Source organism: Octopus bimaculoides, chromosome 6, assembly GCF_046866305.1.
Source record: "Octopus bimaculoides isolate indiv1 chromosome 6, ASM4686630v1, whole genome shotgun sequence".
Lineage (NCBI taxonomy): Eukaryota > Metazoa > Mollusca > Cephalopoda > Octopoda > Octopodidae > Octopus > Octopus bimaculoides.
Window position 1 is genome coordinate 119,492,245 of NC_142933.1, and position 22,791 is coordinate 119,515,035.

A 22,791-nucleotide genomic window follows, 5' to 3' on the forward strand; every position below is an offset into this window, starting at 1 on the left:
GGGTAATCAACTTACTCCTCTGCCTGAAATTGCTGGCCTTGTGCTAAAATTCGAAACCAATATCTACCTAGGTTTTTGCATCATATTATTCCAAGTTCAAACCCTGTCAGTCAACTCATTCTTCATCTCTCCAGGATCAATAGAATTATTAATACAAACGGTAATGCTGAGAATCAATCCCTTTCAGCTTACCACATGAACAATTAGAGTAAAAAGAAATTAATTAGTAAAAGAATAGTAAAAAGAAATTAATTTGACATAGAACCTAAATAAGTTTGATTTTATTTTCTCCAACAGTTAAATTTTTCTTTAAATCTATAATTATAAAATTAATTTTAAAATGCTCAATATGCATCAACATAAAGAAGAATATGGTATATAGTTTTATTGCATATATGTAGTAAGATGATGGATTTTTATAGCACAACAAAGCTTTCTAATTTATACTCAGGGAAAAAAGTAATAATAATAAAATTGTGTGTTGAAGGTTTAAAATTCTATTTACAACCACTGCCATGGAGATCTTTGATCTTTGAGCAACCCATTGACTTTAGAAATAGATCTACTTTGAAACTAGCTGTCAGTTTCGTACTATTCGATATTAAAAAGCATCCAGCGACAAAATGTGCCCTTCTAAAGCTTATATTTGAAGACCTAGTCAACCTGCTCAAATATGCGGAGAATGAATACATAAGAAAGGAAGAAAAACTTAAACAAGGAAACATTAATCAAACTTTTTTCGTCACTTTAGGCAATAACCTTGTCGTCGTTGAATTTTGTCACATCAGGACGTTTCGTGTAGTCGGAAAGTTAATACCTGCAGATTGTTGGTGTTTAGCCCTAGGTCAGCTTTGACCGAGTAGATTTATGATCAAAGTCATTCCAGTCTGGAGAATCTAGGACTTGGGACTGGAGTATCTAACGCGTTTTCTCCCCTAGGAGATAGGGTGTAATTTGAGGGAAAGTTGGCTGCTCTGTCAAACAGGTCGAGCGACCATGTAGAGACAGTTAAGTTTGAAGAATTCTGTCAATGCGCGATGCTGTGTACCGATGTGAAATATATTTTAGGTTTTGTCAAGGCAGAATCGTGGAAGTTCGAGAATCGAAGAAATAGCTGTGAATATAAGATTCATTAAAGCACGGATTGCAAAAAGGAAACGCAAGACTCGATGTGGAGTTTTGAGGAAAATGGCTCATTCCCAAAACTCTATATTATAGAAGAATTATCTGATACAGTAAAGACACTAAATCAAGTTATTAGAATTGAATGATAAATACATTTGTGAAATAGAAAAAAATAGATAAAGTTTGTATAACCAAAAAAAAAAAAGACTCTTGTACAGAATCAATACAAATTAATCAACGGAAAAAAGGTAAACATTAAAGCGTGTATAGTGATGGTGATGATGATAAGAGAAGCATGTCGTTTTTCACAATTATTTTATTTATCTAACTCCATTAGAATATAATCAGAATATGAGAGATTCTTCTAAGGTAAACGTTGCGTTGTTGTAGAGATAACATCTCGAACAGATCGTATGTTGCATTCTGACATAAATTTGAGGCCAGATGACATCGTTTCTGTTTACACAGCAGCAGTCACCTGAAGCTAAGATAGATTCGATGTGACAGTGAATATTTTATAAATGATGTAGAGATAAATAAAATTTTAAAAAAATAGTTTGTTTCGAGATATATTACACTGAAGCGACGAAAGATGAATCTTTAACATTACAAAAATCGCAATGACACGTTCAAAACAAGCTGAAATCTTTACTTCAGTAAGTCAAAATAGATATTTTGTATATGAATCACTAATGTAAATTTATTGGCACTTTTTCAGAAAATGTTGGATTTTTCCCATGACGGAAATTATACGAGAACATGGGAGATGAGCGTTAGATCGTAAAGTTTTGAAATATGACATAGAATCATTGATGTGGGAGTATGGTCGTAAATAGGAGATATGACGAAACAGAATTATTAATTAGTAATAATGAAAGGCAAAGAGTCCCATCTGAAGTGACACTTAAAATAATGGCAGATAGATGATGATGATATAAGACTATTATTAAGCAGAAGCCATCAGTGGACTGAGGCTAAAATTCCAATGTTTTAGTAATAAAAGTGTCATTGGTTTTAAATTATTGTCACACCTTTAAAGAAATAGTTCCCCCCCCTCGCCTCTATTTTGCATGATAATTACGATATATTTACAAAACGTATAGAAAAGCGAAAAAAAAAAAAGTTTTCATCTACCCATTCATATAAAGTGTAAATGTTTTCGATGTAAAATATTTTAATAGTAAATTCAATTTTTTTTTTGGTCTAAAAACGTAATCTCCATCCGCATTTTAACCGTAACGTGTGTATTTTGTATTTACCAAAGAGAAACAAGAGTCTTACATTAGAAACATTTGATTGGTCAACGATGACATCACTCTGCTTATAGACGGAGGGGAGGGGGGGCGACGGCACTGTCTATTTTGGAATGATACATTTTGTTTTGCTTTCTCATTTCTTCTTTATTTCTCTTAAATTTAGATATATTCTAGATTCAAAATTGAAACTATGTATTTCTACGATCATCTTTACTTCTGTCACTCACTTCAAAACCCTACGTACTTCTTTATGCGTATTTATCCTAATTTTTCCTCTCCCTCTCTCCCTCCATAGATTCCTGCGTTCGTTTCTCTCTCTCTCTCTCTCTCTCTCCCCCTTTCTGTGTCTCGTCCTAATCTTTCCCTTGCTCCGACACTACTCCTCACCGTGTCTTCTTCCCCCTCTCTCTGTCGCTCACCACAGTTCGAGCGTGCGCAGTGCCGATCCCTGTCGTCAGCACCACCAGTACCGCCATGTTGAGACGGTTATGGAAGATATTACTCTTACTACAGCCGTCACCTCCGAAAGTTTACCCTCACCTAGCACTGCTGCACCGCCCTTCTAAGATTTTTTGACGTCGACAAAAACTACTGAAACGACATTTATATCTCGGAAGAGATCTTCTTCCTTCTTTTGTGGATATAAACATACAACAAACATCGTTCAAACGCCGCCAGCCACTCCGTCCGACAATCCATCATTTTTTCCCCTTCGACTCCAGATTCGAAAAACGACAACAAAGTCAAACAAAATTTACAGATCGAAAGGATAAAAACACACAAAATACCCCCCAATGTATGTCGTTTATATTCGATATACATACCGATAACTTGCAACTTTAATATATATAGTATGTAGAGTGTTTCTCTTTGAATCTAACGAGTACCTTGTTTTTTTTTTTTTTTTTTTTTCTCTCTCCATGATAAACCGTGAAAGAAGATAAACGACACATTCACTTTGTAGACTCTTAATCTCTGCCACCCCCGTTTTATTTTTGTCTTTCCATCTCAATATTTACGCTTTTGCACACTCTAACACACACACACACACATATACACTCACTTCTATGTATACACAAACCGATATACATACGTTGGACCGGATTGAAAGAAGCCTTAATTATTCGACACGATACGGAACAAGTTTTTTTCTCTCTCCAACTAGTCTTTGTTTCTCCCCCTTTTTAAAAACAAAGTAAGTAGTCCTAAAATAAATGTCTTTTCTATTTGAAAATGTTCAGGGAAGTGTGAGGCAGGTTTGGGTGGTAAATAATGTCGAGTTTATATACATCAAGACAAAAATGGGATTCTTGCACAACTTAAATGGTTTTATAGACATTCATTAACAGTTTTTCGGTTGAGATAATCGCAATCGGAGGAAATTTACATTATTAATAATGCTTTGAAATAATTGTTTGCTTAATATATTTAGAATTACAGGTTGATTTAACGAAAGAGAAGAGAAAAAAAAAAAAAAGCCCGACAGCTATCAATAGATTTCAGAGTATGGTGTATGCTCCACTATCACGACTTCCTCTCCAACTGCTATTGGGTTAGAATTACATCATAACATCGCCTTTTTAAAGTACTAATATAATATATAATATAGAGATAGATAGATATATGTGTGTGATTTAGTGTATGGTTTGTTTATGTGTGTGTGGCGTAGATATTTACCATTAAGCATACTATTTCTTTCTGCCTCAATAATTTCCAACACTTTTCTATCCCAACATAATCTCTCTTCATTGGTCCGGACCGTTATTTTTCATATGTAATCGCTCTTGATTTCTTTCTTTTCTTTTTGTTTTTTTAGCTGTGGTTATATTATTTATTTTCCGTGTTTTTGGTTTATATATTAAAAAAAAAAAAGTAGCCAACAACCCTGTAATGTTTCTCTATGATAGGTTCTTTGGTGTCCTCTGAAAACTTTAATCCGTGCTGCTATATATATATATATATATATAGGTATAGATATATGTATATATATATATATATATAATGGCATTTGCTAGAAAAAGTGACATGGAGGATAAATAATGTAAATGCCACCTTAAGTGGAATGACTTCTAAAGATATTTTAAATATATTTCAGGTGATAACAGATTAATATTTAAAAAAAAAGTAAACAAAAACTTGCTTCAGTTTCTAAATATACAATAAATAAAGTGGAAACGTTAAAAAACTGATTCGTCACTTTTAAGTAAGAGGAGGAGCAAGCAGCATCCTGTTGTCGGTATCTGATTGTTGTTTGTATATGCAGACACCATCAGGAGTAGAATCTTGTGGAATAAGGTGAGAAAGTCGTTTCAAACTTGTATACCATTTTTTTAATTTGAAAAAAAAAAATAATAATCTTATTTTTAGCCCCTTACAATATCTCATTGTTTCTCCTATTTATTTTATATTCCCATAATCTAACTCAAGGTGTTATATATATTGATTTGCTGTTTGGAGTAAATATGACTGGTATATTTGCCCCCCCCCCCCATATCTTTGACTGCACCGAGAGAATAAGACATCGAGCTGAGGAGAGAGGAAACGAGTTCTAAAGATAGCTTACCTTCATTGCACCTACCTAATTAACTCCCTTTACACATTCTCATGTGCTCTCTTTCAGACTCAGACATACGCATACATCTACCTACATACGTATATATTTATTTATATACACACACCACATTTCATTTTTTTCCTTGTAGTTTTTCAGTTACAATTCAGAAACATTAATTTGTGAATATGTAATCGTCTAAACCGATGTTTAAATTCTTTATTTCCCCCCATCTAGATAGTTATATAAAATTTACTTTTGGTACTATTTGCCGCCCTTTCAAAAGTGGAACAATGTAAATTGTATGTGTGTGTGGGGAGGTGTAAAAATAAAGTAAACTGCTTTCCATTGCCGGATGTTTATAGGTTAAACAAAGACTTTTAGTAAAAACAGTCTTTTCTTAAATCTAAAACAAATGTCTTTCGCCAGGTTATTAACTATTTCTTGAAACTTAAATTTATGTCATACTTGAAACGTAATACACTCTACAGATTTGTTGTTCGCCCTTACCTGAATGACACAACGACACAACCTGTACCAACTTGTAGGAACTATTCCAGTTTTTCTCGAACTGTTTGCTCTCAATTAAGTTTTAACGACCAGTTGTCATGTAATGGAAAAGTCAGGGAGTCTCTTGTATCAGGAACTACATAGTACTTACCCTGTACCCTTTAATCACTACCGTCCTCAAATCCATGGCCAATTAACATCTAATATAAATTTAGAACATTCAGTAATTACAAGACCTACACAACTTCGAAATCTACTCCATAGTTTCTTATATTTCTTTCAATTTTAGATCTTCGGCGTAGGTTAGTAAAAGAACGAATGCTTCTCATCCCGATCGATCTCTTTCTTTGCCCTCTACTTGTCAAAAGGCTTCAAAGTCCATTTTGAGCTGCCATTGTTTGAAACTTCAAATATCGTTATGTTGTGAGCTTTGATCTTGTTCTTTGGAAGTCAAAATTGTCGGTAGATTGCTGTAAAATGAGTCAATTTTCTAAAGTGATTCGTCGAGAAGTTCGTATAAATATGATAGTCACATGTTTATTATGAATAATATGTTAATCGAATCAATACTGTAATGCTCAAGAAATTAAATAGAAACTTCCACAAGTTGCAGGATTATCGAACAAAATTCTAACGTGGATTAAATGTTGAATAATTAACAAGAGGAATAAACAGCATTTTCTTGTAATATATAACATGGTGGTTTATAAATCCTGAAATTTCGTTTTCACAAATGGATCCACACGCTTAGGGAATTTCAAAAAGGTCAACGGTTGTTTAACCCCATACTTGCTCTGATTGAGCAGATTCGGATCGGAAGCGTTTCTACAATAACTCATCCTTCTTTGTGTTTCTAGGATTATATTGTCTGTCCTTTTTTTTAAAGACAGTATTTGTGTGATTTGATGGAAATTTGACAGTTATTTCTAACGCATAGGGTCTCCTTTCTTGATTATTTAAGGATGAAATGTTAAAAATAAAATTGTTTTGAATTAAGTTTCTGGTTTAAGGTCTGTGTTCAGATCCTTGTTTGACTATGATTTTAAAAGGGGAGGAGTGCGTTTTTCTGTAGTGATAAAATGGGTTAGTATATAGATTGCTCTTTCCTACAATATGAAAAACCACACGCGTCCTATCGTCCTCTGAGGCACATATCTCGTAACCCTTATCTATAATCAATTTCTGCTGTCTGGATTACATTCTCTACTTCAACTTTACTCTGAAAGGTGTTTCTTTGTGCATTCTCACGAAGATTCCACTATCACTGCCGCTGACTTAACTCACCTGGATGTCAATAACAAATACCTCCAGTTACTCTGGTTCGAAGTTTCCCTTCCCTGCTATTTCAAATACATCTACTTCGATTACCACTTTCTGAACTTATTGCATCACCAACAAATCTTCAGCCATGTTCCTTTCTGAAGTCATTGCCCTTAATGACTTAAATCCTTGCACCTCTTAATTGGCTCTGACACTCATCCTATACTGATGTTGTCAGTGCAGAAACCAAATGTGTTACAACCTTAACCCTCTACATCGATTAGTCTCTTTCCCTACAAACTTACCACACAGACATTCCAAACGTCTTTGATCACTTTTGTTGTGCCAAACAGTCACCATTTATTCTTCTGCTACCTTCGTCTGACAAGAGCCAAATCTCAACCATACACTCACTACATCACCTCCCTAACTTTGGACACTCACTACATCAGCTAATTGGTCAAAGCTTCCTTCACCAGTTCTATCCTATCCCTGGCAGTTCATGAACATCACTCTTGACCTATCAAAAACCATCCTCATTGTGTTCTTCTACATCCTGTACATAACAAAACTCACAGTTCAACTCAGATGGTTTGTGCATAATTCTACTGAAATATTTTATTATCTGGGGAGAGTCATTCTGTTTTAGTGTCTTATTAACACACTCACCAGTTTGATTTCCACTCATTTACTTTTTTCTAAAATTTTTGTTGCTTCTTGCAACCTCTTCAATAGTTGTTGACTCTATACATTATCTGAGCTGGGCCTCCTAGTGGCTTCTTGTCAGATTGTATTGTTGTGCTGACTGTACTGATGAATCTCTATCAACATTGGTATAGGCCAATTTTTTTTTTTTTGCTATATCACTCTCCCTATATATCAGACATACTGACCAACAAGGTCTCTCCTATGTTGATGATAGGCTCTTTGTACTTTCCTGACTTTCTGCATCCAAGTATCATCCACATGCAACCTAGACATCTTATCAACTCCATGAATAGACCAAAAAACATCCTCCAGTGATTTGTCGTTTCATATGGTCTCTCTCACACCTCCATTATTAAATTTGTGATCCAGTTGATATACACTACACCAGCTTTATTGCATTGTTCAGTTCTGAGATGGAAGTGACCAGACAGAACAACATAATGTGCTCTGTCTTACTCTAACATAAAGCTATAGTGGATGTTCACAGCACAGTTTAAAATGCTGCCCCAGACATTCCAGCTAGCTTCTTAATTTTTGTGTAGTGTTTTCCAGATAAAATTTGAATGTTGAGGTTCTGTTGAGTACGACTATGGAAGTATTTCAGGGTGTTTCCCAAGCTGTATTTGCAGGGTTTGCTTGGTTTGCTAATGAGTTCTTAACCAACAACAAAAAAGACACTATTGTAACACATGTAAAAAACATTGTTGCACTTTCCTCCCTTAAGCATACAACATGCATCTAGAGCTTTTAGAATCACTTCAAATACTATGCTTCATTATCATTAAGATTCTCTTGGTGAACACACATCCTGAACTTAGCAAAGACTAGCTTTTCTTTTCAGAGACAGAAGATACTTCATCTCCCAACATCATCTAATCCTTTGTAATGATCAAGTAAAACCCACATTGTGGATGGTCCACTGCTACACACACACACATACAGGCATTCTAGGTTTCATCCCGAGAAGGATCATTTGACTGATTAGTATGTCACTCACAAACACCCTCCAACCACTAATCTACAGATCTGCTCTCTCTCTCTCTCCTCTCTTTGCCCTGTATTCAGCTCCTACCGTGACTTTAACTTCTCACAGCTTCACCCTGGCACTTCCATCTTACTCTTCTCCTATAACCTGTATCATGTAAAATTACCCCTTCCTCAAGCCCTGCACTAAACATTGCACTCAAAATGTTAGCCTTCTGAAATTCTTTTTTGCTCACATACCTTTCTCACAGTCATCAATTTGCAAAAGTGTAAGTAGACTCCTGACAGCATCAGTTGGAGGGTTTTGGATGGGCCTGCAAATGCCATGGGCACAGTCCCTTCTTCCAGTTCAATTAAAAAAAAAAAAAAAAAAAAAAAGTATGCTTGCTTATGATGTTGGATTGATGTGTCTACTATCTAATTAAAATGTTTGTTCAGCTGATAACATTTCTACCATATTTCAGCATTGTTACCTCTTCAACATTGACTCATTATCTAAGTTTGATCTTTCATGTGAATAATAATAATAAAACTGACATCTATATTGATCACATCCCAATTAATAGCGTTGTTTCAACTAGCCAGTGTTCTTTACAATCCACTTTTCCTCTACTCTTTTCTAAAAAGATATTCAATACTGTTCAGTCTACTAGTTAAGAGAAAAATAAATTTTATAGAAGTCTTAGGAAGAAGGACATTAGTGTTGAGAGTTTGCATACCAATTGTCACAGGTCAAAGTTTGGCTTTAATGAATTCATGTTAAAACATCAGGTTGCTTTCTAATATCATTGTTCCATTTCTTTTTGTAATATATTATAGAAAAACAGTTCAGGCTTCTATTTAGTAATAAAAATGAAGAGATAATGAACATTTTAATCTTTTAATTGTCCAAAAGAACTGGTGGGATGAGCGGTATATGTTAGTTGAATAGTTGAGAAATCCTGGCTAAAACTTGTTACTTTAAAGTTTGGTTTAGTTTTAAAACAATGAAACGGAGAATTTTGTTGGTATTACTACCAAATTTATGTAATAAACAGTAAAAACTATATAGCAACTACAATCAGTCTCAAGGGTCTTTGATGCAAGTTGGTAACTTGGATTTTGTCCAATATATTAGAGGTGAGAATTGCTACAGTATGAAGATTGAAGTTTCTGTTTGATTTGAGATTTAAAGTGACCAACTGATGTGTTAAATCTTGATTTCAGTAGGAAATAGTGTGAATGTTTGAGTAGAATCTAATGTTTTTACTTCATCAGTGATTAATTAGGTTTTTAAAATTTAGAGTTGCAAGCTTGGGTTTAATAGCAAAAGAATTTGTTTCTGAATTTTCATAATTGTGTTCATTTTTATTTACTTTGTTCATATGAGCTAGGGTTTTTTTGTTTTTTTTTTAACTTGGATTAGAAGTATTTGGCTTAAATAATCTTCTAATCAAATCTACTGACTCCCTGTAACTCCACAGCTCAAAAATTTCATATCAACATTGCAATATTGTGCCTATATCTACAAATAGCAATGTGAAATGGCTCCAATATATTTAGTTTGTATTTGGGACCTGGAAAACATTGCCATAAAGCAGTTAAGAGATGGAAATACGATTGCTGGTTTGATCATTGGTTACTTATTGAACAAAAAAAGTGAAATTGGATAAAATTTTCAGGATTAATATTAATCAGCATGGGATAGTATGGTGAAACCTGCTCCATTCTAATCCACAATGAAAATAAAATCTAAACATAACTTTCTTGGCATAAAGGGCCAGTTGGACCCACAGAGAAAGCCTTACATAACCACATGGTCTGCTAAAGATAGTCAAATACGTCTGTGAAAAAAGGACAGTGAATGATGTAGTTTTTACATGTTCTATGTCTGAAATAAAGATGATTGTCATGGTTAGAGCTGCTCTAAACATAGGTCTGTTTAATCAGGGTTGACCTCTGTCTAAAGAAGATAAACCACACAAGACTCTTTAGGCACCCCTCTTTCTGAGTTTGAATCTAAATACTAAAAGATATCTACTACAATATCATTTTCCCCTAAGGTAACTTGAAAAATTTCAGGTTATATTAAGTAGGTAAAGATTTAACTGTGCACTTGAAGATTTCAAATGCTATTTGATTTCTTGACTGAATAAGTGGTTTACTGTGTTAACTAGAAAGGAATATAACAAGTCTAATACAGATAAGTAGAGTAGTGCCTGAGGTTATTAATACCTATTTTGTAGTCAAACATAGCTATTGTCTGAAGTCTGATGATTTAGAAGCAATGTGAAGGTAGTCTACTCCACTAGTTCACATACACTAATATGTTCAACCACTAGAATCATTGTCAGAGAAATTGTTCCCAAAGAATAACTTTGGTAATTTGAAGTAGGCTAGGTCTTCAATCTACAAAATAAATTTAAATTAACTAGATTAGCTGCACATTTTCAACTTTGTGGAATATATCTTGTAAATTAGCAAATGATGTCTCTTGTAGCTATGAATTATTCTAATTTTCTTTTTCTCTGGAATTCTTTACATTTTCTGATTGTATGTCTAACATCATTGGATTGAATAAGAGTACTTGCTTTTTTATGCTTAGCTGTTCATATATTTGGGGAAAATGTAAAATAAATGAAATGGCATGCTAGTGTGGCAAAAATGATGCTACTTTGGATAAGGGTTTTTGTTTTTATTTTTACAGTGGGATGTTTAGTCATGGTCAAGCATATTCTTTTGCTGGGTATTCACATCTACATGTGACAAATCATTGATATAATTATCAAGATGTCATGGTAAACATAGTCGAGGACAACTTTGTAGACAGCTTGTAGAATTAATCAAAAACTATGAAGCACATTACCAAACATCTTCAACTTTTGCAAACGTCTTCAGCTGTAGAATTGTGTTCATTTTTATTTTAGAGAAGAGGAATTGAAGTTTCTTTGATTGCTTAAATTAAAATTCATTTGAATGATATTCCTTAGATTACTACAAATACAAAGTTCAAGTGAGGCTTACAAAGGAACACTGCTCTCACATATGGGACAGTATTTTTTTCTGTTGCCATTGACATGAAGCTGTTCAAGATAATGGCATCAATCTCTTCAGCCTGAGACGGCCTGCAAGGGCTATGGTCACAGCCTCCTCTACGCGAAACATTCTAACTGGCATCGAAATAAAGGCCACCTGATTGATTGGCATGGAGTTGTTTAGCAGCACACTCCAACCTTTGACCCACAGAAAAAGAATGCTTTTTATTGTTGCAAACCTCAGACAAAATCCTTACGTAAATAAATGATTGCATTTTTTCCTATCTCCCTTTGAGGAAACCCAATGTTAGATACTTAAAAAGTGCTGCCACTAGCAAGTCAGTACTTGCCAGCAGCAGCAGATAAAATTAGGATTCGGTCCATTTCTCCTTTTGTATATATTTACATTTGTTGTAAGACAGTGGTGGATCAGGCAGAATCATTAGAGTATTGGGCAATTTCTTTTGTGGTTATTTGTTCATGCTTTACATTCTGTGCTTCATGAAATAGAGTACCAGCTCAGGATGTTGGATTTTCAGAATGGGATGAAATGCCTTGTGGTATTTGTTCCAGCTTTTGTTCTTATTTTACATGTGATGACACTGATGCCGAGCTCTATCAGCCCTTGTGTTTGTTCCCTTGAACAACATCAGCAGAGGGCTTGCTGTATAGGCAATTGCTGCCAGTCTTTAATAAGTCTTATCTAGATCTGTGCTCTGAATAGGGACTTTCCAAGTGTAGCTATAAGATTGATTTAGGTCTTAGATTGTACAGCAGCAGTAGAAATTAGCTGCTTGTTCAAAGCTAGTTTTGATTCTCAGTTGAAGCCCCTTCACATGTGTTGTTTCTTATTCCGTAGTTGCATAAATGCAATTTTGTGTTTGTATAAGATTTATGCATCACTCTCGACTTTCATTTACAATATCTCTTATATTTAGTATAGGTCTGTATAGTCACTTTAATTGTTGCATGTCATTACAGATTATGATGGGTTAAATGTATATTTGTTTCTTGTATTGAATTTGGTTTATATTCACAGATGTATGTACAGCTGAGATTATTGTCAGTTATATTCTGCAATTGTCATTTGCCTTACCATTTAGTTGAAATAAACAAATGAGCAATGTTAAATCTGAAGCTTTTCTGAAAGCTAATTTGCTTTCTTTGAATAAGAGTTACTAATGGAAGAGTTTAAGGAATTTGATTGTATCTTAGAAATGTGAATGTAAGGTGGAGAGTGTGTGTGTGTGTATATAAAATCATTTTAGATTGTTGAATAATTATCTGTACTAAACAATTGTTTTGAAACCATGCATAAGACTTCATGATAGAAATAAGTTTGAATACCAAGTTTTCTATATAAAATTGCATTTTTAAAAAATTTCGGAATCCATGAAAAATGTCTTAATTCCTCCTGTTCCTCAGGAAAGTTGGAATTTTATGAAGTATTTGTGTAAATTTGTGAAGCAAATACTGGAGCCAGTTAATGTGCCAATCAAAAGGTCAACCAACAGCTCGTGTATTTAGTATGCAGGATGTTCCCCTGAGGTTCTCCCCTCTCGTCTTCTTTGCAGATTTAAATACATATTTAGTCATAGCTCTCTACAAATGGATAGGTATTTCATAAGCTTGTTGTAGATTCAAATTGCTAATTGAGCTCCTGGAGAAGGATATAAAGAAAAGTCGGAGACCCCCTTTGGTCATGACTGACCATGGGATTGCACCTAGAAAGTTACCCTCCGAGGCACAAGTCCGGGCAAGGTTTGTTTATGGAAAACCAGCAGTCGCTCATGCATACCAGCCTCTCCTTTCCATGCCACCAATGTTATCCAAGGGAAAGGCAAAGGCTGATATAGCTTGGCGCCTGTGACGTCGCAACTCATTTCTACAGCTGAGTGAACTGGAGCAACGTGAAATAAAGTGTCTTGCTCAAGAACACAACACGCAGCCCGGTCTGGGAATCGAACTCACAACCTCACGATTGTAAGTTCGACGCTCTAACCACTGAGCCATGTGCCTTCACATGAAGAAAAGTATTATGTATAAAATACACAAAAGAAGTGTCTAGTATTTCTGAAATGGAAACGATCAGTCAATTTAGATTACGTTTCTCAGTGGATTTACCAATATCTTAGACTTTTCTACACACTAGAACTAGTATCATTTGCCAATCTTTGTTAGAAAAAAATTGTTCTCAGTAACTACAGAGGACACAGCCATTGTGACCTATTAAATCTGTTCATGTAAAAGATTATATGAGACAAGTTATAATTCTTTAATTGTTAAAAAGTTTCGTAATTTCATGTCGCTTCCTATTTCTTAAAATTATCTGATACTTTGTAGTTAAGAATTAATCTTCACTATTCAGCTGATCGATCATTCTCATAATTAGTAAGCAATAGTTATTTAAATTTAATTGAATAATAGAAGCTGAAGTTATCCAAACTTTGAGTTTAGATATTGAAGTTTCTGTCTATCATATATATTAGAGCTACTTTATAAAATCCAGCTTTTTTTTTTAGGAGGCAGGACTGTTTGTATGCATGTACAGACTTTGAAGATAAATAAGCAAACCAATATTGATGCTTTATATATTTTTTCATTTTTTTTTTGTTCTATTAACTTTGTCTTTTTGCATATCATTTACAAATGGCCATACATCTATTTTACTTGTATTTTACCATGCAATCAGTAATGTGTATTGTATATTGCATATCTTAGTTTCATTGGTTCTGTTAGTTCATAGCTTGTTGTGTAGTTTTGACATTTTGTTGAAGTATAAATTTAAGCTAAAGGCTAACTGTACTCACCTCACCCACTCCAATAAGACCCCATCAAGTTTTCTGTTCTCTGCCCTTTTCTCATGAGGATAAAAATGTAAAAATGAGTGAAAACTATCTTGCAAACAAATGTTGCTTTACAGTTTTTATACAAAAAAAAAAAAAATCACGTTCTCTCTATAAAAGCCAATTAAAATCACATATACATGGCTAATTAATACTCTTGTAACTTAAAACAGGATCAGTGAATTTAGTTAAATTTCATTGTTGTAATTGCATCTTGCAACATTTGGTTGTGTGGCTTCCATCAGCATTTGTGCAGTTGGTCAATGCTAGGATAAAACATTTGGGACAACCCGTAAGCAGAAAACTCTTCATGTGCTGAGTATTGGTTTCCTGGCAGCCGGTATGAATGCAACGTGTCAACTTTACTAAGATTCAAGGTTACAACTATGAGCTTCTAAATTACTTTATCAGTTTACCTACTCTAGTTTATCAAGCTACACTTGTGGAAACAATTTCTATAGCAGTTAAACATCTAGCTACAGCACTGGTTTATCTTCATTAAATTAACTGCCTCACAAATAGATTGAAATAATGAAACTAAGTGTAGAAACAGCTAATTAATTTTGGTAAATTAAATGTTTGCTGTTCTTTTTCTCCTTTTAATGTATTAAAATTTCCTCTGATTTTGTTTTTAAAGAGTTTACAAATGTTCTTAATGCTCTTCTTTTGATCTGGTTTTCTTACATTAAAGAAAATTCAGATCACTCAGACTCGTAATCTGAGAAGCAAAGGAAATATATCGCATAAATGAGTTTGATTTTTAGATCTATGTCTATGAAATAGGTAGGTGGAAACCCAGAGTAGATTAAATTGTATCGTGGGTTTTGTTTTTCTTTTTTGTATGAGTAATAATCTTGTATTATATAGTATGATAGTTTGCTACTAAGTAATTTTGAAGATATCATTTGAAAACTGGCAAAGAGCAAAGATAGTATTATTTTTTTTAATACTGATAAATTTAGGGAAAAATATTTGTTAGTCTAAAATGTTTTTCATTAAAAAAAAAAAGCTTACATTCTCTTGTTCATACTTTTGTTGATATTTAACTGTCATTGACACTATTTGCTCAGTCAGTCCTTTTGGTCTCATGTTTGATGTTGCTAGTCGATTGTTGTCCAGTATTTGTTGATCTTATCTTGTTATTTCTTTCATGTTTTCTTTCCCCTATTATGAGTCACCACCACCCCATAATGATTTTAACTCTCTGAGTGGTTGGCGTTAGGAAGGGCATCCAGCTGTAGAAACTCTGCCAAATCAGATTGGAGCCTGGTGTAGCCATCTGGTTCACCAGTCCTCAGTCAAATCATCCAACCCATGCTAGCTTGGAAAGCAGATGTTAAATGATGATGATGATGATGATGTTTGTCACTTTACAAATATTTTCTGCCTACATCAGGTTTTTAAAAAAATTTATTTATAGTGTGGTAAGACTATTGTTTATCTATCTTCATCTCTTACCTCTTTGTTTTCTGTTTTTGTTGCCTCTGCTATTAAGGTCCACATTTCTGATTTGGAAATGACTGTTGGTGTTATACATTGTTTTAGGTTTTTTTCTTTTAAGGCAGACTGAGGTTTGATTTTATAGTGACAATGTGCTTGTTGAAAGTGGCCCCAAACTAACATTAATCTCCTTTATTTCTTTCATACTTATTTTCCCTAAGTATTTGTATTTTTCTACTTGTTTCATTCTTCTCCACTGTAATCGCTTTCAGTGTCACCTTGTCATTTATGATTTTGTTGTGCCCGTGTTCATATTTCAATGCATTGGTCTTGCTTGGAACACATCATTTCTCTCATTCTTTTTAGTCTCTTCCAGACTTAGCTATCAACATGATGTTCTCAGCAAATCTGAGATTCCATAGATTATTTCCATTGATGTTTATTCTCCATTGCTCCAATCTTGCAGTCCAGAAGTGTTTTTCAGGCATGTGAAGTTTAGGCAATATGTTTCTTGGTCATACACCTTTCCTTATCTGGATGTTATTTCTTACACTATGAAGTCTGGTATGGAAGGGTATCTACACTGTGTAGGTGAATGTTCTATCTATTAATTGTTGCCCCTACTTAATCAGCAGTTGACCAGCATGATGGGTAGGTATGTTTACAACCAGCAAACAAAACTTTTAATATTAATGAATTTAATTGAAAAGTTTTTAAATTTGGAGTATTGTAGCTGGCAATGTTGTTAAGCCGTTGACCTTTTGGTCAATATGCTATTATGACATGCTTATACCTAACAAAGACAGAACTCAGGCAATGTAAATGTTAATAGATTTCACAGAGATAAAGTTCACATCCTCCTTTTTTTTTTTTACTGCCTTGCTGTGTTAAAAATGCTGGTATGTCAAAAGAAAGTAAAGTAACTGTATCACATACCAGTTTGTTTGGCTTTAGAAAGTTCTGTTATTCTCTCTGAATATCTATGCTTCTGTTCTTGACACCTAAATACGACCAAGATGTAGTTAATTTTGTGATACAGATAAAAGCAAATGGATTGGGCAGACTGAGGAGGTTAATTTGTTAGAAAACTTTCATCCAGACATTTTGAGAATCGTGTAAAATATTCTCGAATTATTTTTTTGATTTTAGATTTTTGTCCACAAAAACTGGTAATAATTGTTTTCCAATTTTGACCTATAAATACTTAAGGGAGTTTATTAAAAATGCATGACAAGAAAAATTGAGACATTTATGCCTCTGAGCACTATTGTAATGTCTTTTTATAGGTTTTAGAATTTTACTAGATAATCAGAATCTTTTTTTATGTATTTTAAATATTTATCAAAATGTAGCAAGGGCTGTGAATGTTTTGCATTACTGTGTTTTAAAGTTGAGAGCCCAATTTAGAGCTTTTAATTTCCATTGTGAATAGATAACTTACATTTTCAAGTTTCATTCCATCACTGTTCTGAAGAGTCAAAATGATTGACATTTAAGTTAAACTTGACGATTCTTAAGTGTTGAGAGAAGTAATTAAGTAGGGGTGGGGGTGTAAACTATCTCAGAATGGATGTGTGTGTGTGTATGTATATATGTATATATTTCTAGATAGCATATGGAATATCCCTCATCGTGGGCCAAACATTTTGCCAGTCTTGCTGAGTCTGAAGGTAACTTGCAAATATTTACAATGATTTATTGTAAATTCCCAGTTGGTGCAATATAAATTTTATTTCATCTTGTTTATATATTACCTTTAGATTTTGCTGCATGTATTTTTATTATAGAGATGCTAGCATGTGTGCACATGTTTAAAACTCCATAAATATTTATTTTAAAATATATTCTAGATTGTGAATTGACCTACTTTTAAAAGACTTCACTTTGATTTTGTACAAGTTTATTTTAATCTTGGTGCTAAGTAGAAATGTTTATTTTCTAATAGCAGTAATGTACTGCTAAATATTTTCTATTCTTTCCATGTAGAATAGTGTTGTAGTTTATGCCACCATAACTTATGTGCTCATTATTACTTTTCAGTTGGATAAGTAGCTGTAATACTGTATAATTACTGCTTGTAGATAAAAAAAAAAAAAATCTGTTAGACTTATTTATTATTGTCTTTGTCAAAAAAAAAAAAGTTTATGGGGAATTAGTGAATAGCCTCTTTAAATGTAATTATATAGATGTCATTAAATATTTTTAGGAAGTCTATCAGAATTTATGAAATTAAATCTTGTTTCTCTGTAATTTATATTTTCTAAAAGTGAAAAGTAATGCATTATTTAAAATCTTTTTTTAAATTTAGAAATGAATATCTAAGATATGTTCTTGGAATAATTTCAGTATATTGATCTGATGATTTGAAATGAATGTTATGTGTTTTCAAAGTTTGAACAAGCCTCATTGCTTTCAAAATTTAGATAATTTCCTCAGTGTTTAAACTTTGAGAATTTGAAAGTAGCTATTTTTGATATTGTAATATCTCTGAATTATTATATCTTCTCAGTGAGTTTTTGATTTCTTATTTTCACCACCTATGTCATATTAAAGTTACTAGTCTACAGTTTGGACTTTTTATATCTAAACAAGTGTCTTTATTAGTTTAGTTGCTTGAATCTTTTGTCTACACCTTTTTGCTCTCAAATTTAAAAAAAAATAAAAACTGAACTGTAGTTTAATTTATGAGCTTTTAATTTAAATCAGATGCACTTTTATTCAAAATATCAATTTAAAAAATTGAAATAACTGTGAGGTTTAAAAAATTGAGTTAAGCCACATTTTGTTGAGTTGTATTTCCAGATTCAATGCGTATCGGAAACCAGGTCAGCTCTGATTGAGCTGAGCTACAAAGTTGTGTGGTCAAGTTGTGACCAGTCTGTCTTTTTTGTAGATGAGATAACAGAATCAGACGTAATGTAATTTGAAGGCAGTGTGATTTAAGGAAATTTACCTACTATTTTCAGAAATCTAATGACTACATTGTTCAGAAGTGAGGAACTTTTGACACAGTTGTCTAAAATGTCCATTCAATTTAAGCAAAAATAAGACAATTTTAAATACAAAGTGATTTATTCAGTCAGTGATATAACTATTGTTTCATTCCAGTATCTTCTGCCATCTTGTGGGCAGATCCATTATTCTCTGCTCAAAAATTTTTTTTTTTCCTTTACTGGCAAAAAAAACTCTTCCAGGAGAATTTTTACTTCCTCTTCAGAGATGAAGATCCCTCCATTCAATGGATTTTGAAGAGACCAAACTGGTAAAAATCTGAAGGCTGGGTGAATGTGGAGGGTACAGCAGAATTTCCCAGCCAAGCCTGCATCTAGAAAGAAGTGTGCGGTCTGGCATTGTCATGATGAACGATAATGCCCTTATGATCAGTACAGTATATCGATCTGAATTGATGGACTTGTCCTTGGAAGGAGCTCGTAAAAGGCAACGCACCTTTGGGAGAATTCCTGCTTTGTGGGGTGGGGTGGTTTACTGTGCTTCCCCTTTGATCATTTGCCCTTAGTCACAGATGATCCATTTTTTGTCCCCTGTCACCATCCTCTTCAAAATAGGATCGTTTTCTTCACATTTCTGTGATGACACACAAATGGAAATCCATTGAGCAAGGTTAGCCTCGTTCAATTGCTGTGGCACCCAAACTTCAAGCCTACTGACATGTCCAAGTTGATGCAGATGGTTTTCAACACTCAATTTGGATATTTGGGGGAATATCTGTGATCACCCTGGTCATATAACGGGGTTGGTGTCACTTTTAATCACATTTGGCTGGCCAGAGTAAGGTGCATATTGAACTGAAAGATTTCCCGATTGCAATCTTGAAAACCATTTCTGGTACACACATTCTGTAATAACATCCTCTCATGTCGTGCATCTCTTTCTGCAGGTTTTTGCCACTTTCTTGTCTTTTTTTCTTTTTTCAAATAAAAAAGCATGAGGTGATAATGATGTTCATTTTGGTTTTCCACTTTCAAGGTGATCCCAAACACACAAAATACAACCAGTCTTGTTGCAAATTTGCATCAAACTATGTTGAAGTGTCAAATATATTACGAGTTTGCATGTGCAAGAGACAAACTGAAGTTAGCTGTTTATTAGAGTGCTTGAAGTTTATGGTGTCAAAAAAAAACTGAAGACTTTTTGGTCAACCCATTAGTTCCAGGAGCAGATTTTAAAAAATTCACAGACATTCTTTTATTCCTGTTTTGGACATTGGGCTTGTGACCACACTGTGGCACTGCTTAGAAGCTTTTAGTTAATCACATCAGCACTAGTAATTATTTGAAATTTTGTACTTTATCTATCAGTATTTGTTGCCAAACTGTTAAGTTACAGGGATATAATCCATCTAATTGGTAACAGATGTCTGTGTGTATATGACAGGCTTCTGCAGTTTCCATCCACCAAATTCCCTCGCAAGGCATGGTAGGCTTGGGCTGTAGTGTACTACACCCAGTGTTGTACAGTGGGATTGAACCTGAAACCAAGGGTTTTAGAGACTTAAGCAAATAACTTCAAATCTGAATGTCGTTGAGGGACCCCTACCTCCAATGTAGAGGCTCCCTTAAACTTTTATATAAAATTTATCGCACTATTTATTTTAAAGAAGATAGACTACAAAGGAAAACAACTGATTGGTTGTTTTTGCAGTATCTAGTGGGCCATTTCAGAGGTGCGGTGCAACTTTGTAAGGTTGTCTAATCAGATTGCAACAGAAGTATTCACTGGAGAAGGTGATTGAAGTAATCACTCGTCTTTTTATAATATAAATGACATGACTATCTATGTATACGCTAGTGTTTTCTATGGGTGTCTATCTCACATTTGTTAGTGAATGTGTTTCCAATATCTTTCACCATTCATTGATTTTTGTACAAACTTTGGGTTCACCAAAACAAGAATTGAATTTATAATCTGTATCTAATGGCAGATAGATGCCAAATGAATCTTGTTTTCTAGAACTCATAAGAGCTGTTTCAAGTTTCTATCAACAAAATGATAAAAAATGACATTTAACTGATCTGATTCTGTCCTAGAAAAAAACCTACCATTTAGAATCATTTGGATTCTTGATTTCTATGTGATGCTAATTTAAACATTTAATGCTTGTTCTAAATAGTTTTAACCCTTTATATGTAAGATTTTGACACGGTTTGTCAGAAAATGACATTCTTTTAAAGCATCATCTAGATTTTATAGATGAATTCATTGTTTTGTTGTTGTTGTTTTTTTCTTTTGAAGGGATGTCATTGTTCACTTTTTCTGTACATAAATTGTTCATCCATTTTATATTTTCATCAAGTTCTTCATATAAGTTCAGTGTTGTGTGTGAGTAGGAGAGAGAATTGTTTTATAGGCCTTGGTAATTTTATTGATCTCAGGGATGGGGGATATAATGCCCCAGAAAACAAAGCTTATTAGTGTACTGAGTTTTATTTACTGATCTTGGTTATGACTACTCATTTTAGAGAGGGAATATAAAAACAAATTTAGTGCCTTAAAATGAATAGAAAAGGCAGTTATGAAGTTTAAAGTGCATAAACCTTTGTTTGTAAATATAAGAAAATTGAATCTAAGTCTCAGAACTTAAGTTGTACTATCCATCTCTACTAAGATATTAAAATATTAATTTTTCTGGTAATTTTGATACAATTTCAATTAATTTACAAGAGGAGAGGTGGATGTTGTCAGCAAATTTTATAGAATATACACAAATTATTTTGCTTTTAGTACCTTGCACTATTTTCTCAACACTTATTTAAACTTCACTTTTGAATTCTAGTTTTCTAATTGCATGTTTCCTTGCACATAGATTATGTGAATGTTATTGTTATTGATGTGTATTGAAAATACAGTTCTGTAACACTTCTCATTTAGATTCAACTTCCTGATAGGGTTTTGGAAGAAAAATAGACCTGACTATTACATATGTCTTTGAAATTCATTGGTAGTACATCTGTGTTGACAGAGAAAATAAATGACAAGTTTTGAAACAAATCTTTTTTTTTTTTTTTTTTTGGCCTGTGTATAATATTGCAACATATTAATGCAAGCTACATATTCAATGCATGGTTTACATATAAGAGAAAATTCAGAACTATCATGGGAACAATCAGAATCTTTTGAGTGGCTGGAACCAGTAAAATTGTAAAACAATGAAAGGTATCATTCTATGGTACCACCATTTTCACCCCTTTTTTTAGGCTGAAATTGAACTCAACATTAGAAAGCTATTTTCATCTTTTAAACGCTTCTTTTCGTTTTTCAGTAGTACTTTTCTATTCATCTGTAAAACACTGCCAGTCAGGCACAAGCATATTATTGAATACTGTTGTATAAAACTAATTTCTATATTAAATTTGAAAATGATGGTATTGTCTCCTTGAATATGTACCAGAAATTCTAAATTTGATTCAGTTGAGTTGTTTGCTGGACATTTCTAAACATTTCTGTTGTTGACCATATATTGTGGCTGAATCACTACATCATTCTGTCACTATATTCTTGACAGATAGATTCCCAATTCTGTTTAGGTATATATTATTCACTTCCTAAACAGTAACAACTGTGATTCAGGCCTTGCTACTGAATTGGTTTCTCTTTTCTGACTCAAATTCTTTATACTAATATCTGATATCAGGTACCTTAAAAAATTTGAGCAGTTAGTTCAGGTACTGCCTTGTGTATTTGACTGTTGGCTTTAATGATCAATGCCAATCCACAAGATCATCAAGCACTGGTTTAGTGATATGTCTTCTAAGATGTTACTGATCTTTCTGCATTGCACTGAAGTTTATTTGGAAATTGGAGAGGAAGTTGTGTGTTTGTACGTGTTCGTTCTTGGTGATTCAAAATATAATGAAAAAAATATTTTCATTTATCTCTTGAACTGTTTTCTATCTCATGAGATCTTGATTTATAAAGCTTTAGTTTTAAAAGAGCTGCACATTTTAATAATTGTTAACTGCAAAGAAATCTCAAAATTAGCTTTTTAGAAAATATTTTAAATATTCATAATTAAATAATTCTTTAATGTACATAAATTCTTAAGTAGATTTGTTTTCTTCAATGTTTTTGGTTGCATA

The 22,791-nt window shown here is 33.4% G+C and overlaps 1 protein-coding gene across 22 annotated transcripts in view; it reads left to right on the forward strand.

The window, feature by feature from the left end:
• Positions 1–574: 574 nt before the first annotated feature.
• The window catches only part of LOC106873603 (protein phosphatase 1B), a 73,719-nt gene continuing 51,502 nt past the window's right edge, over positions 575–22,791 (forward strand). For 3 of the 22 annotated variants that reach the window (XR_008264335.2, XM_052968520.2, XM_052968523.2), the window contains exons 1-2: positions 2,847–3,576; positions 4,477–4,676. Coding sequence is in view for 2 of the 22 variants with exons in the window: in XM_089354509.1 (XP_089210635.1) it covers positions 17,310–17,364 (55 nt within the window). In the remaining 20 variants the exon portion in view is untranslated. Of the gene's footprint in view, positions 1,782–2,846; positions 3,577–4,476; positions 4,677–5,060; positions 17,365–22,791 lie in introns of those variants that run through there. The other 19 variants (XR_016242420.1, XM_052968521.2, XM_089354514.1 and 16 more) reach the window with 10 other exon arrangements.